A 12,378-nucleotide genomic window follows, 5' to 3' on the forward strand; every position below is an offset into this window, starting at 1 on the left:
CAAATAGAGGTTGATCCAGCAGTTCTAATAAAATATAAAACTTTTATTTCTTTATTTTAAAACATGCGTCACAAAAATGAATACTTGTTTGTATTCAATTTGTTTCTTGCTTTTGCAAGATTAGGGAGGTCTCCACCCCTCCCTTGTGGGCCATGCACATAAATGCCGTCCTCTGCAGCGTGTCCACATGGACATTACCTGTCAGATCTGCTCATATAGGTACTATACACATGATCAGTTTTTTATTACATCAGTTAGGGACTGCTCTGAAGTGGGTTACCTTGACGTTGGTAGAGCGGCTTAGTATACATTTTTTGAAAAAAACGTGTCAACCAAATACCCTGTTTTTTTATCACCTTTTTACTAGCCACTCGCTGTTTCCTGTTACTTTTTTACAACAGAGTATTTTTATACGTTTGTTTTACTTTGTCCTTGTGTTTTTCATGCGTCACAAAAATGTTTGGACATCATCTGTCACGGGTGTGTCAGAAGTGACAGACAGTCGCCCTGCAGTTGGGTGCAGGAGATCTCTTCGTTTGGCATTACAGACACCTTCTTAGAAGCTGTCTCTCTAGGACCCAGCGGCTACCTTCCTCTTGCTAATTAACACCCTCGCCTGGGTGTATAAATACCTGCTGTTTGCTAGAGGGAGGTGCCGGCAATACTCACATGACCCCTTGTGAAGGCTTGGAGCAAGTGCATTACTTCTTCCTCTCTGGTGCTAAGAGGACGTGTGTTCATCTCTCTGAAGTTGACTAAAGCTAAGCTATCTTCCCTTGTTTGTTCCCACTTGTTGTCTTTAGTTGTCAGTGGGGATCGATTAGCCCTTAACCCCTCCCTTCCCTAGCCAGGGCCAAACGCCAGGAAAAGACAGGGCGAGGTTCCTGTGCGGCGATTGGTGCGGAACCAATGTAGGGACATTAGGGGAGACAGGGTGATATAGGTCAGCCTATGAGGTCCCTACTACACCCTTTCCCTAAAGTCTGGGCCCCCTTTTCCCCTTCCCTTCGTGTTGCACTTAGTCTTTCCTACACCTTGCGTGACATCATCAGTACATCGGCAAAATCAAATGGAGGAAAAAAATCTCAGAGAGAATTAGTCTTTCTGGGATTTTTTCCTCCATTGATTTTGCCAATTTACTGATGAAGTACAAACATTTTTGTGACACGTTTTAAAATGAAGAAATAAAAGCTTTATATTTTATTTGCAGTGCTGGATCAACCTCTATGTGTGGTTTATTTAAATAAACATTCCCTGACACTTTCTCTGGTTCCACTGTATTAAAAAAGAAAAATCCCATGCAGGTCCGATGTAGTCTACTGAATTTGACGTAGTCCAGGGAATCCAGCGAAGTCCATCAAATCCTCCATGCAAAGACTATGGAAAGAGGCTCCATAATCTTTGCAAACAACCGCTGCTGGTTCTCGCTAATCTATTTATTAGGTTGATCCATGTACAGTAAGCTACACAGGCAAGGCACTAATTGTATATATCATGGATATCTATCCCATATCTATCTATCTATCTCTTTCTTTGCACATCTTTAACACCAAAAAATCTGTAGTTTTTTATTCTGCATTCTATTACGGCGCATATTATACAGATGGTACACACGGACGGCCAAAAGAAACCCACACGGATAGTAAAAATGTACTGTCTCGCGCGTACGTTTTTTTTTAATCGGACGTGTTACATGTAGTTTCAGATGGTGATTACTGAGCAGACAAGTGTGCTATAGGAAGTTCTGCAACTTTCTGACATACTTTATGCTTCAACTCTTTTTTCAAGATTTCTACTTGCTGACGGAAAATAATGTGAGCTAGGAGTGGACACCATTTCTTTGCAAAATATACTTTGGTTGTTGTCCTGCTGGAACATTATGTTGTCCTTTTCATACCCATAGTACTCGAGTCTACAAAGTAACTCGTCTTGTAGGATGCTCACATATAGCTCAGCACTGAGAACACCATCAATCCTGGTCAACTATCCAACACCTATGGCTGTGAAACAATCCCATTTCATCAGGCTTCCTCCACCAAACTTGACAATTCCTTCAATTTCTCGATCTGTTAGCCCCTTTTTTCCCTAGTTTCTTCCAGACCCATTTCCACCCATCAGAGCCTAGTCTATTGACTTTCATCTCATCGCTCCAAGTTAACCGTTTCCAATCTTCTACTATCCATTTTTAGTAAACTCAAGCCGACGCTTCTTATGACGATATTGAAGTCGAGACATCTTCACCTTTTTTTCAAACCCCCATTCCAGACTTGCGTAACGTGTGTCGCGCGGTGCTTGCATGGACGTTTGTGATATCCCTTTTATGACTCATATGAGCCACCTCCACTGCTGTGCTTGTTGCGCAAGAACTAATAGACCTTGTGATGAGCCGACTTGTTGATATTTTGTCTGGATGTCCACCTCTTGGCTTTTGAATGGATGGACGGACTTCATTTTATATTCTTCCAACTGTCATGGCGCTCATGACGCACCCCCTGGGCCTGTGTTGTGCAGGGGAACCCGGAACCGGGCCTGTTGTAGAATGCTGGGGGTTGTAGTCTCCGTGTGGCGGTGACCCGGTCCGTGCCCAGGGTGGTCAAACCAGTGGCAGTCTTAATGTATAGCAAATGTCCGACTACGCCACCCGTGGATTGCGGTCAGTGGGGACCGCCGCTGCACTGCCGACCGCTGAGGCTGATGTTATTTGCGCAGCCGAGTATGGGATAACTCCCCACGGGAGAAGTATTGCCTCAGGGCAGCTAATGTGAGAGATGATGGGAGTGATGGTGTGAGGGTCCCAGTGCTAATGGTGCTGGTGCGGCAAGGAATCACAGAGACGTGAGGTGCAGTTCAGGGTCTTTACTGATGGTACAAGGCAGACCCTCCCGGGAGTACTGGCTAGTATAAGGGGCCTGGTCAGTCTGCGAGCAAGCAGGAGTTCCCCTGGCCAGGTGGAGTTGTAGGCCTCCCCGTTTATCTTCACTCTTCCTGGCTACCTTGCTGTCAGCGGTTACAAGTAGCCCACGTCCCTGAGTATGCCGTGTGGTGCTCACCCGTATGGCTGGTGACTTGGGGCCTTCTGTTAGCCCCCGCTCCTGGATGGCGGCGCTGGTCCCTTCTTTGTGACTGAGCCTCCGGGCTTCTATGGCCAGAGGACCTGGAATACCCTGCCAGCTGGTTTCTGCTGCTGGGTATATATCAGTCCCCACAGCCTCGGACTCCTGTGTCCGGTTTTAGTAACTTCAGCCAGGGCGAGCTATATCTCTGCTCACAGCCCCCGGCCTTCAGCTGCTGCTCCTACAGAGCTCCTGTTCTCACTTTCCCTCTCCAGGCTCTGACTGCTCTGCTTGTTCTGCAGGCTCTGTCTCTGTCTTAATCCCGCCCCAGACCCAGTTTATAAGGGCAGATTCCTCCCCTCCCAAGTCTGGGCGGGCAGTGTTGCATGCTTAGGGCTCCTGACCAGAGAAACCTCCCACTTGCTCTCAGACATAATATCTCTATTACTGTGGCAACCAGACCCCTGGGGTGTCACACTCACATGATGCAGTTTATCAATTTTCTTGGCTGAGAGGCCGATATCACTGAGCTAGATGATGCAGCTTCTCTTTTCTTGGGAAATATTCTTCATGGCTGCTCCTAGACTCAAACCAATGAGCTTTCCTTTGGGAATCAACCTAATAACACACTGAGCTATTAGGGAACGTGAGAACAGGTTGTAATTTGTAGTATACAGGAAGAAAGATTTTTCCACCACCAGGAACAAAACAGAAAAAAACACAGCAAAATAAGCAGCAGTATTTACCTGCTCAGATCTTCAGACCAAAATGCACTACCAGGGTGCAGCAGACCCATATAAAAATGGAGGCTACACAGGTGCAAAATACTGATGAGACAATCACTCACAACCTTCCATTTCATGGAGGGGGTGACTACTTAGTATTTGAATTGCACACAAAAAGGCTTGTATAGGGTGCTGTTCACACTTGGATAGTGCACAGTATCCGGCTTACAGCCTATTAATTAACGCCCATAATATTAGATTTAGGCGGGCTGCCCGGTACTATCCAAGTGCACCCCATGAGAACAGGCACCCCAGTTTACAATGCCAGCACTGATGGGCCTGGCTGCACCCTGGAATAAAAAAAGTGCAAAAATGAATATACATATGAGGTATTAATCAATATTTTGGCCAAAATACGCAAGCTCGTAACCACCACCAGGAACAAAACAGTAACAATGCAGTGACATGACAAGAATCTGCATAAATAATCATGTTAAATTGTTGCAAGTCAAATAGATGTATAACATAGCCAAGATGATTGTCTATAAAATGGTGGTAGTGTCACGGTCAAAGCTGATGTGGATGGTGAGATATCTAGCCTGAAAGTCAAATGTTCAAAACATTGTTACTCTTTTGCTCGTCAGTGTATGTATGTAGGTTTATGGTGGGGACTTATGTGACATTGCATTTAATCGCTGTACCTAGGCTTGGTTCTGTATTCATGTACTGATGCTGGTTTTAGTGTTGTATTCATATATTGATGGTGGTTCTGGTAATGTATTTATATACTAATAATGGTCTGTATTCATATACTGATTGTGGTTCTGTATCCAAGTACCGCTGATGATGGTGCTGGTGATAAATTTATGGGCTCTTGATGGTTTTGGTCATGTAGTGCTATACATAATAGTGGCTCTGGTCATTTATTAATGTACTGATGGTGTATCTGGTGCTGCGCTCATTTACTGATGTTGGTTATAGAGATATGTTCATGTAGTGATCTTGGTTCTGATGTTGTTTTAAAAAATAAAGTAAAAACTAAAAAATATATATATTTATTATTATTATTTTTTTAATAACCCTGTCCACCGCTCCTTCATAAAAAAAAAATCCTTGATGTTACCACATCTGTAAAGGCCGGTCTAACAAAATTATCACATTTTTTGTCACCTCACCTGCAGGAAAAAAATGCAATAAAGTGATCAAAATGTCACATCTACCCAAAAAAAGTCCTCACACAGCTCCATGGACAAAAAATAAAAATGTTGACATAAGCGGAATAACCAGAGGCCTCACAAGTGATCAATACCTGACAATGAATAGCGAAACAGAAAAGCCAAAAAACAACGGCGGAACGGCAGTAATCCGCCTCAATTTTGGCAGCAGGACAGAGTCAGGCCGGTCCTCATAATAAGGTCAGGGGTTTTCATGTCTTTACCCTCAAGAGCAGCTAATATTGACCCTTCTACCTGCTGACAAGTGGAAACTGCGGTCACCCGTGTCGCGGCAGCGGATCCCATACACGGAGGGAGCTCTCCCCGCACTGGGCGCCGTCCTCTCAGTCACAGGGGTTTCCCGCCTTCTGGGCGGTGGTGGGCGTGGTAATCGCCAGGCCCCGCCCCCCGCTCTGTGGACGCTGCGGTTCTCTCCTCCTTGCCCGGTATGTCGCTCCTGTGCAGCTCTCCGGCTCTCAGCACTGATGATGCCGGCCGCGGTGCTGAGTGTCCCCGGACCATGGCGGCGGCTACTGCTGCTGCTGCTACTACTACTCTCCGCGCTGCTGGTGCCGGGGCGGGCGCACCTGTACGACGAGGACGACCCTCTGGTGTCACTGGAGAAAGGGGCACAGGGTCTCCTGCTGAACTCCTCCAGCTGCTGGGTCGCCCAGTTCTTCGCCAGTTGGTGCGGGCACTGCCAGAACTTCAGACCCGACTGGATGATCCTGGCGCACGATGTGAAGGGTGAGACGGAGGGGTGATAATGTACAGTGCCCACCTATAGGTGTTATATATAATGTACAGTGCCCACCTATAGGTGTGATAGATATAATGTACAGTGCCCACCTATAGGTGTTATATAATGTACAGTGCCCACCTATAGGTGTTATGTATATAATGTACAGTGCCCACCTATAGGTGTTATATAATGTACAGTGCCCACCTATAGGTGTTATATAATGTACAGTGCCCACCTATAGGTGTTATATAATGTACAGTGCCCACCTATAGGTGTTATGTATATACTGTACAGTGCCCACCTATAGGTGTTATGTATATACTGTACAGTGCCCAACTATAGGTGTGATAGATATAATGTACAGTGCCCACCTATAGGTGTTATATAATGTACAGTGCCAACCTATAGGTGTTATGTATATAATGTACAGTGCCCACCTATAGGTGTTATATATAATGTACAGTGCCCACCTATAGGTGTGATGGATATAATGTACAGTGCCCACCTATAGGTGTGATGGATATAATGTACAGTGCCCAACTATAGGTGTGATAGATATAATGTACAGTGCCCACCTATAGGTGTGATAGATATAATGTACAGTGCCCACCTATAGGTGTGATAGATATAATGTACAGTGCCCACCTATAGGTGTGATAGATATAATGTACAATGCCTACATATAGGTGTGATATATCTATAATGTGTGTATATATATATATATATATATATATATATCAGTTGTGCTCAATGTTGACAATAAATGGGTGAAGCCATTTATTGTCAAACTACTGTTTTTTCACTTTTTAAATCTTAATGACAACCAAAAACATCCAAATGACCCTGATCAAAAGTTCACATACTCTGGTGATTTTGGCCTGATAACATGCTCAAAATTTCACACAAATGGGTTTGAATGGCTACTAAAGGTAACATCCTCACCTGTGACCTGTTTGCTTGTAATCAGTGTGTGTGCATAAAAGCTGAGTGAGTTTCTGGGATCCAGACAGACTCTTGCATCTTTCATCCAGCCACTGATGTTTCTGGATTGTGAGTCATAGGGAAAGCAAAAGAATTGTCAACTAATCTACGGGAAAAGGTAGTTGAACTGTATAACACACTCATGCACACGGGAGCGATTTAAACATATCACCGAGCAGCTGTAAATACTCGGAGCTCGGCCCGAGCATACTCTGACAGAACATACTCTCTCAACACTAGTAATTATATGTGTAGTGGCCACACGTAGATAGAAGATATATGCAGCCCCCAAACATAGATGTGTTGCAATAACATATGTATAATATATCATGTGATCTATTATGCTTGCACAGGGGCCTCTTCTCCTCTTCTGCCTGTGTTCGCTCCTGGTTTCCCAGATTGATATGTGGTCACCGGAGTAGATAGGTTATTGTACTCGGGCATAGAGTTCGCCACCATTTTTCCAGGTTTCTTCATCCTCTACACCCAATAATGTGCCCTTGTAGCCATCATACCTCCGTCCTGGTATGTAAATTACCGGATGCAATAATATTAAATGCTCTGAATAGTTTAGGAAGGCATAACAGACATAATTATCACTAAACGTCTGTCCAATGTTACAATTATTAATGATGGTAGTTCTGTCAGTGACGCTTCCTCCCTTTTGCCACAAATTTTTAATTTTTACTGCAATTTAAAAAAAAAAAAAAAAAATGCAGCGAGGTTGGATGGTGTGAACATACCCTTACAGTTTTTTAGGCATTTTCAGCATGAAAAATTGATTTGCCCATAGCAGAGTGAAATACCTTATATGCAAACCCAGAACTAAGAAAAAAAAACACAGTGGGTTTTTCTTTTGTGATGCAGTTCCCTCATCAGGTTTCTTTCTGCAAGAAAAGATTCACTATAAAAAAATGTGACATGGAAATGATACTTTGGCGCAGAGGCATCTCTTTTTTATACTCTCTGGGTCAGAGCAGGCATCATAGGAGATTTTCTCAATTTGTAAATAAGTCTGATAGATTCAAGTCCCCGTGGTATCTCCAGTCAAATGAAGGGTCGGGAGAATCCAATTCTGAAGATGTGGGCAGGTCGTGCTGGCACCCACAGCTATCACACATCTGTCTGTCCTCTGTGCACATCTCATTAAAGCCTTCCCATCCGGTGGTCAGGAGTTTTCCGTGATGTATTCCCAGGCAGGACCAACATTGAACATTTGTATTCCCACTCTATGATATTTACAAACAAGTTGGATTCGATACATTAGAATTGTTGCAATGGAAATCAGGCCAATACAATGCTAGACAATCGTATTCCAATAACTTGTATGACTGCTATGGGCAATTACTCCTTATTTTCATTAGTTTTGATATATCATCTTATAACTATTTCTAATTACTCAGTGTCTTATACTTAGTGCAATGATTGACGTTCTCTCATTTACCGTCATTGGGCTGTGACAACCTCCTGGAAACTTTTCTGTTTGACGTTGTACATCAGACTGTTTTTCAGTTCTTGGTTCCTGTTTTTCTTTGTGATGTGCTACATTATAAATAACATAAACATTTAAATTTTCTGTTGTCAAAAGAGTATCAAAAGGGACAACTCTTGTCCTCCAGCCAAATACCCTTTTGCATCGCCTGAATTATTGACCTATCCAATTTTTAAAATGTAGATTTCAATTAAAACGACCCTATATTTCTGACATATAGTCACCTTAATGCCCTCCGCTATGCTGGTCTTACCTCTATCTCTCAGATTGCCGTCTTGCTTACTTTGCCAAAATGATCACAGCAGAAGCATGGGAAGTGCTGTGGAAAGTCTTAAAGGGAATCTGACTGTAGGATCAACCCTTCTAAGCCGTCTATATGAGCAGGCAGTTGATAGAAAGTTGAATAAAGTGTTACCTTGATATCTGCGATCAGAAGTCTTATTCCAGAAAAATCCACATTTTTCTTAATATGTAAATGAGCTGTTAAGATCTATGGGCCGACATAGATCTCCCTGAGAATCTGCCTCCAGAGCTTATTTTAAATGAAAAGGGCATTACCAGTGTGAGACATGTAATGACTGACAGTCTGCTCTCCTGATCTACATGTCTGACACTGATCATTTAAAATAAGCTCTGGAGGCAGATTCTTAGGGAGATCTATGTCCGGCCCATAGATCTTAACAACTCATTTACATATTAAGAAAAATGTGGATTCCTCTGCAATAAGACATCAGATCGCAGATATCAAAATATCATTTTATTCAACTTCCTATGACCAACATGCTCATATAGACGTCTTAGGAGGATTAATCCTACTGACAGATCCCCTTTAACCATGTCTCTTCTGCATTTAATTTGCCACAGGATGGCACTGTCGTCATTGGCACTGGTCCATCCAACACAAAAAGATAGTTAGGGGAGGAGTGGTTCTGTTTTTTTTTTCCCAACGCTCCCCATGCCTCTGGAGCATCTATTTTTGAGAAGAAAATGGGATGATATCAAAGCAGCAGGCATTAGGTATGGGGACAATATATTAGAAATGTATAGTCACATTTAATATCCAGGGACGAGGGTCACTTTAATCCCCTGTAGTTGTAACACTTACTAAAGCCGTTTTTGCACAAGTCATTCTCTGAGATTTTTGCTGCGATTTTCCAAAAATAACTAATCGATTTTACTGAGTTTTTAAGAAAATTGCGGCAAAAACATCAGGAACGCGTTGTGTGAACGTGCGAAAATGTTTGGTGTGTTGAAATTTCGCTGTCTCCATACGTTCACTGCTTCCTCATCGCTGCCTGTGTCAAGAATACAGAATGTCACTGATGGAGTGTGTGCACGCAGAGTGTTTTGAGGAGTTCTTTGGAGTAAGTCTGCTCTAAAAAAAAAAAAAAAAAAAAAAAAAAACGCCTGAAGGAACACTTAAAAGATTCTTCCTATTCATATCTGTTGTAAAATCACTTTGCCGTTCACATGTTCAGTTTTTAAAATTTTTAATAATGCTTGGTGGGAAAAAAAAAGTGTACGTCATTTCTTTCAAGTGGATACTGATGGAATCTGCTTCAAAATAGTCACTGTCAAAAAAACTCTTCAAAACTGCTTCAGAAAACCAAACAAATTCCTTCTAAAAGCACTCTGGAGGGATCGGTGAGAGTATACTATTGCAAGACAAGTTTCATTTTGAAATCTAGTGTAGTTTGAAGTTTTTTTTGAATCACTATTTGTCTTCTGTAAATCTTGAAACGTGAGCTAAATTCAGTCCACGTAAAGCGTCTGTACCGATGTCACGGGTGTGTCAGATGTAGTAGACAGTCACTCTCGATCTGACTGTAGAAGGTCACTGTGCTTGGCATTGCAGACACCTTCTTAAAACTTCTTCCTTTAAGACCTAGCGGCGACCTCCCTCCTGCCGCTGATTGACACAACCTTACATGGGAGTTAAAAACTGGTTTCTCCAGGCAATTGCTGGTGATACTTCTATGCACCTTTATGCATGCTTGAAGCACTAGCAGTTGGCTGTTTTTTTCTCTGGTGCCCTTGGAGGACAGTTGGCGTTACTCCTCTGGTGTCTGCCCAAGCTAAGTTTATCCCCTTTGTTTGTCTACCTTGTTGTCTTTAGTTTGTAGTGGGGCCTGATCAGTGCTTACCCCCCCCCTCAACCTCCCTATATAGGGTCAAGCTCTAGGGACATACAGGGTTTAGGGTTCTGCTCGGCGATAGGTGTGGAACCTATATAGGGACGGTAGGGTAGACAGGGTGTTATAAGATCTGCCTAGGTGTCTCCACTCCCCCTTTCCCCAGTGTTTGGCTTCCGCCCCCTTTTCCCTTCGTGTTGCACTTAGTCTTTCCTACACCTTGCGTGATAACAGAACTAACCGACTCATGCTGAAATTGTCCCGGATGATTAGAAAGGGATTCCAATCAAAATTATTACTTATTCCACTGAGAAGGTCAAAAATATTAGATCAATGTGGATTCCAATGCTGGGACCTCTGCTAATCATAAGTAATAGGGGACTTTTTGCCTCAAATTTTGCTCTGGCTGCAAGAACACGCCCATGAGGAGTAGAACTCACGCCCACAAGGAGTAGAACCAACTACTCTTGTCTTTGCACATGCGCCCTGTTGTGCTGTTCTAATGAGGAATCAGCTGCTCCGTTGAAATCCTCCTGCCTGCTTTCAGGGTAGTTTTGGGGGATACCAGCAGTGGGACCCGCACTGACGTAATGACTATTACCAATCCACTGGTGATAATTTATGTAGACCAAAATATCCTACAAGTCCTGGAGCCAGCTTGCATGAGAGCAATGGTGAAGGGTAAAATGAAACATTTTACAAATGAGCCTAAATTCCCTTTCGAACTAAACATGTACCTGCTGAGCTGGTGCAGATCCTCTAATGTGGATGACACTTTGTCTGTAGGGATCTATGTGTAGGACCAAAACAAAGTGGCAAATGACCCATGCACTATTACTTAGTATTCATAGTGTAGCTGTTACAATCCTTCCAAAGACTTGGATGAAAGAGAACAGAGTTGAGCAGAAGAAATCCTGTCCAAAGTGGATAATTTGCTGGCCCTTTTTTCCATATACTGTACTTGTAACTCGCTAGCACTGGTGGACTGGCGTCACAGAGCAGCTGCTGTATACGGTATATGTACCATCCCCTGCCGGCCTGTGATACAGAATGTACTGAACCATTTCCTCTTCTAGTTGTTTTTGCAGGACAGCCTGCAGTGTTATCTCTTCCCTAGGAGGTTTGTTTGCTATGTTACTGATTTTTGGTCTGGGCTGAAAACAACAAAGCTGCATAATCTGTAGTTTCTCCCCAGTTGAAGGGTATGTGCACACACGTTGGGTTGTGTTTTGCTGCATATTTGCAGCAGATTTTTATGTAAATTTTCAGCTGCGTCTGGCAGTACCAGCAAAGTGTATGAGAAACCAGAATTCACTGTTCCCACATGTTGCTTTTTTGTTTGCTGCATATTTGCAGTGATTAGAAAAACGCTGAAAGAAGTGACATGTCAATTCTTTCAGTGTTTTTTTCAGCGTTTTTCCACCCATAGAAAGTAATGGGGAGATGAAAAAATGCTACAAATACGCAGCAAAAACGCAAAAAAACGCACCTGAGTATTTTGCTGCGTATTTGCAGCGTTTTTGATGGCAAAATAGAATGGGAGTCTCTTTTTTCACAGACCTTTATGTGCATTACTAAATAGAGACAGAAGGACAGTGAAAAAAACGCAGCTAAACCTGTGTTTTTGACGCACCTAATCTCCTGCCAGAGAAAAGTTATGTGCAGATTTCAATGCAGAAAACGTGCAGAAAAAACACAACGTGTGCACATACCCTAAAGGGAACCAGCCATCCCAGTTGTGGCTATTAAACCAGGAACAGGATGCTAAAGGGCTCATAAATACTTTTGTAGATGACTGTCGGCAATTGAAAAAAAATTAAGTTTATAAAACCACCATGTGTCACTTTCACTAGTCATTGACGCCTCTCTTAACAGAGCCAGCACTGGCTTCATGCACTGAGGAAGAGTAGATGTGCTAATAGTGAGGAGACCATGACTAGTCACCGCTGCAGCACCGCCCAGATGACTATGTAGAGAGGCGCAGGGCGGTTATAGAACTTCAATTTCTCCATCTTATTATTCAAATTGCCTCTTCAGAG

The 12,378-nt window shown here is 43.0% G+C and overlaps 1 protein-coding gene across 1 annotated transcript in view; it reads left to right on the top strand.

The window, feature by feature from the left end:
* Positions 1-5,398: 5,398 nt before the first annotated feature.
* Positions 5,399-12,378, top strand: part of QSOX1 (quiescin sulfhydryl oxidase 1) — a 74,558-nt gene continuing 67,578 nt past the window's right edge. Inside the window, exon 1 of the mRNA XM_073643281.1 lies at positions 5,399-5,739. Within this exon, the coding sequence (XP_073499382.1) occupies positions 5,478-5,739 (262 nt within the window). The 5' untranslated portion in view covers positions 5,399-5,477. The remainder of the gene's footprint in view (positions 5,740-12,378) is intronic.

This window comes from Phyllobates terribilis, unplaced genomic scaffold (genome assembly GCF_046119375.1).
Source record: "Phyllobates terribilis strain yellow unplaced genomic scaffold, ASM4611937v1 Scaffold_8__6_contigs__length_399053987, whole genome shotgun sequence".
Lineage (NCBI taxonomy): Eukaryota > Metazoa > Chordata > Amphibia > Anura > Dendrobatidae > Phyllobates > Phyllobates terribilis.